This window comes from Bison bison, unplaced genomic scaffold (assembly GCF_000754665.1).
Source record: "Bison bison bison isolate TAMUID 2011002044 unplaced genomic scaffold, Bison_UMD1.0 scf7180017864270, whole genome shotgun sequence".
Classification (NCBI taxonomy): Eukaryota; Metazoa; Chordata; class Mammalia; order Artiodactyla; family Bovidae; genus Bison; species Bison bison.
In genome coordinates, this window is record NW_011494842.1 from 5,454,173 (window position 1) to 5,458,349 (window position 4,177).

General features: G+C 53.2%; 1 protein-coding gene across 1 annotated transcript in view; it reads right to left on the reverse strand.

The window, feature by feature from the left end:
• COL11A2 (collagen, type XI, alpha 2) overlaps positions 1-4,177 on the reverse strand; it is a gene marked incomplete at its 5' end in the record, with an annotated part of 30,871 nt that overhangs the window by 23,121 nt on the left and 3,573 nt on the right. The window contains 4 exon segments of the mRNA XM_010848710.1: positions 651-842; positions 2,286-2,448; positions 3,230-3,440; positions 3,558-3,707. Coding sequence (XP_010847012.1) covers positions 651-842; positions 2,286-2,448; positions 3,230-3,440; positions 3,558-3,707 — 716 coding nt within the window.

Consider the following 4,177-nt stretch of genomic DNA (forward strand, 5'->3'; position numbering starts at 1 on the left):
CCAACCTTCAGACCACTGACCCCAGATCACACTTGTCACTCTAGCTGTCAGGACTCCACCCCACTCAGAGCCTCCCTGCCCTTCCCTCCGCCCCCACCAACAGCCCCCGATCCTGCCCCTCCTGGGGCAAGCAGGGGCCAGAGACAGGGCCCTGCCCGCTAGCTTGCACAGGCCTCTACCTCCTACTCCTTCTCCACATCTCTTCCTGGGTCTCCTCAGTTCAACTTCTCCTGTCTCTGTCTCTCCCTCCTCAGCTCTCCCAACCTCTGCCCACATCCCCCAATTCTCACCCCCACCCTCCATGGCCTCCCAATCTCTTAATTCAAGGAAGAGATGGAAAACCCAAGGACACAGTTCCAGGAAGACTAGCAGAGGAGGAGACACAAGCAGGGGACACAGTGCCCAGCCACGAATTCTTCATAACGACTTTTTATTTTTAAATGAAAATAAAAAGGTTGATGAATGAGGACTGGGAGGAGGGCAGGGTGATGGCAATAGAGGGGATGGTTGGGGAGGGGGTACTGGGGGGGGAACAGGAGCCCAACATTGGACGGGGGCTCTGGGCCATGGGGGAATTCCCCTGGGGCACTGTGGTGGCGGCTTCCCTCCCCGGGGCGTGCTGCAGTTTGGGGTGCACCCAGCTCCCTCACCTGTGCCTGGGGTTCCTGGTTTTGTGGCCTGTGAAGTCTTGGTGATTGCTGCTTCGGAGATCTCTGCGTTCTGTGAGATGGCTGTCTCTGAGGTCTCTCCCTCCAACCCCCCTCGCACTCCAGCTCCTTCTGGTCACAAGATTCGTAGGCAGCTTGCACTCCCGGGATGATGGAAAGCTCCTGAATATCACCCTGCAAAGAGGAAGGGACAGGAATGGAGGCAGGTGGAGAGGGCTTCAGAGAGACGCAGCATAGAGCCTGGGACATGGGTCAGAGGTTAGACTACATGATGGAGACAGCCAGCACCAGCCCGCCCACATGCATGGTTTCTTTCCAGGTCTCAAAGGACCTTCTCTCATAATCCCATTGAACCTTCACAACAACTAGACAGCTGGACAAGGATCAGAGTCAGCAGGACAAGGATCTTCATGCTCATTTTCCAAGCACAGTGAATTCATAAAAGTTCCAAGGGATGATGACTGGCCCAAGGTCACGCCAAGTGGTAGAATCAGGACTAGACTTCAAGCCTTCCACCCTAAGTTCAGCTCTTGGCCTACACCCTGCTCATGTGATCATGCATGAGCCTGTTTACAGGGGCTTCTGGAGACCTAAGGTTGGAGACCCAACCTTAGTTGCTTTGACCTTCCAATGCAGTGATGATAAGAATTCTCTGGACCTCTAGAAATGGGAGGAAGCCAATTCTGATTTCCAATGGCATATACTTGTGCCCACATGTGGTACTGAGCAAACCCTGTTCGGGGGTGGGTTATAGCTTGGGAATACTGTCTCAACTCCAGAGCAGAACTTGGGATGATAGAGATCTGATGATATTCTTCGGTGTTCCCCTTGGCTCTGACCCAGCAGGTATTTAGAAAACATTGACTGGCTGGGTGGGTGCATGGACAGATGGATGGGTAGATGGATAGATGGCTGGGTGGGTGAATGGGGGCTCAGACACTTGACTGAATGAGAGGGTGGATGGATGATGAGTGAGTGAATGTATGTATGGGTGGACTGATACAGAGGAAAATGAGAGGCACAGAGTAGATAGAAATGGAAGTAGATGGAAGAAGTGAAGAAATGGCTGGATGGAGAGTCGGGGGTTGAAGAGATGGGTGGGTAAACGGGATGCCTGCATGTATCCTTCCATGCACATGCAGATAGGGTGGATGAGCAGATGGATGAATGAGTAGATGGATGCATGACTTCGGATGGATGGATGGACGGAAGGACAGATGAATAGATGGGTGGTTTCGAGGAAGGAGTGGCTAAGCAGGGGAAGAATAGGCAGGTGGGAGAATACAAGCCCAAATGCTTGAGTAGGTGGGTGAGTATGTAAGTGAACAGATGGGTGGATGGATGGGTGGATGGATCAGTTGAGGGAGTGGATGGATGGGTAGACTAATGAAAACTGCCTGACGGAATAAATGACTATGGACAATCCTGCCATATAAACGGGCACTTAATTCTTCTACCAAAAAAAAAAAAAAAGTAGTCCTAAAGAGAGGAAGTAGAAAAAGACATTTATGAAAGGAAAAGTGAAGGGTCAAGACACAGGAAGATGGACTACTGAGGTCAGGAGGGGAGTGAACGCAGATACAGGACCAGCGTCCTCTCTCTAGTTGCTGCGGTTACCTCAAAGACTTCCTCATCCAGGATCCGAGCACCGAAGATGATCACGCCCCGGGTGTCCAGTACTGGACGGGCGCTCCGGGGGAGGGGTCGAGTGACTCGCTTCTTACAGTCAATTATGAGGGTGACAGACTGGCCCTTCACAGCCACAGCCACACGGTGCCACCTGGTCATGGGAGCGGGGAGAGGTTCCAGTGACTGACTGACCGGAAGAAAGTCAGGAGGGCTGGGGAGCTGCTGATGAAAAGGCTGACAAGCCAATGGTAACACAGTAGCAGTCACAGTAGCTACCATTTACTGGGTGCTTACAACACCCCAGGCACCATGCAATCACTTTCTCTTTTGATTTTCATAATTCTACTATCCCTATTTTTCAGACATAGAAACCAAGTCTCAAAAAAGTCAAGCAGATATGTATGGCTGAGTCCCTTTGCTATCTACCTGAAACTATCACAACATTGTTAATTGGCTATACTCCAATATAAAATCAAAAGTTTTTTTTTAATAAAAATGAATAAAAGAAAAAAAAAAAACACTCGAGTAACTTGCCCAAGGTACAAGGTAGTCCTACGCACCAGGATTTAATCTCTGAAGCCCAAACTCTGGGCTAGAAGAGACTTGACTAAAGTTTGGGCAGTGGGTAAGCGAGTGGTGGCCCAAAGGGATTTCCTAGATTAGGGGGCGGAAATTGAAGGCAGGAGGAGAAGTGGGTGACAGAGGATGAGATAGTTGGATGGCATCACCGACTCAATGGACATGAGTTTGAGCAAGCTCCAGGAGATGGTGAAGGACAGGGAAGCCTGGCATGCTGCAGTCAAGGGGTCACAAAGAGTCAGACACGACTTAGCTACTGAACAAGGATTAGGGGGTGGGCGTTCTGGGAGCAGGAACCAGAGGGGAGCTCCTAAGAGACAGTCCTGACAGGCCAGAGGAGTGCACTGACTTACTTGCCATCCGCCAGGCTGAGGCCTCGGAAGACAGGCTGAGCCGGCGGTTGCGGCCGCCCAGTCTGGTCCTCGTACAGGAAGCGGACAGGTCGGCCGAGCTCCAGGCCCAGCTGCCGGACGCCCTGGGCACTGTAGAGGGTCAGGAGGGGCGCCTGGAGGCCCGGGCGGGCCCGGACCGCAGTCAGCAGAGAGAAATCTTTGGGAAAGCCTCCTGGGACACAGACACACAGCGGGAGGGAGACGCAAGGTGAGCCATCAACCCCTTCCCCTCTGATCCCACCCCCCGGCCTCGCCCGCAGTTATCCCTGCTTCCGTAGGTCACCCATACCTGGAAAGAGCTGTCGGGTGGGTGCACTGAGCTGGGCGGGTCGGGACACTCGGTAGGCCACATCAGCTGGACAGATACCTCTTGCCCTCCGGACACCATCAGGGAGGGCGGGGAACCTCAGGGCCCGAAGCACGTCCACGGGGGCTGTGCCTGGGAGAGTTTGTGAGGGTCAGGGCAAGGCGCGCACTCCCAGGGGGGCACGCACAGGGGACTTTGGGGGTCTAGAGATCCGGTTCCTGGGGCTCAAACTCCCTGCAGGATGTAAGTCAACCTCGCCCTTCCACGCTTCTGAACAGAGCATGCATGGATGGGAAACCAAGTCACCTGTACAAAGGCAGCGCTGGGCCTGCACTCAGCTCCATGCCCACCACCACCCCTCCTCCCAGCCTCGGCCTTCCTCACGCTCTCCCTGTCTCCATCTCTCAGCCTATGAATCTCTATTCTGTCTTTCTTTTTTTTTTAAAGAAAGCCCGAGTAACTATTTTAATCAGTTTATTATTTACTTTCTGGCTGTGCCGCTTGGCATGTAGGACCCTATTTGCCCAGCGGGGATCAAACCCGTGCCCCCTTAACCACGGGACCACCAGGGAAGTCTCTCTATTCATCTCTCTCCTCCAACT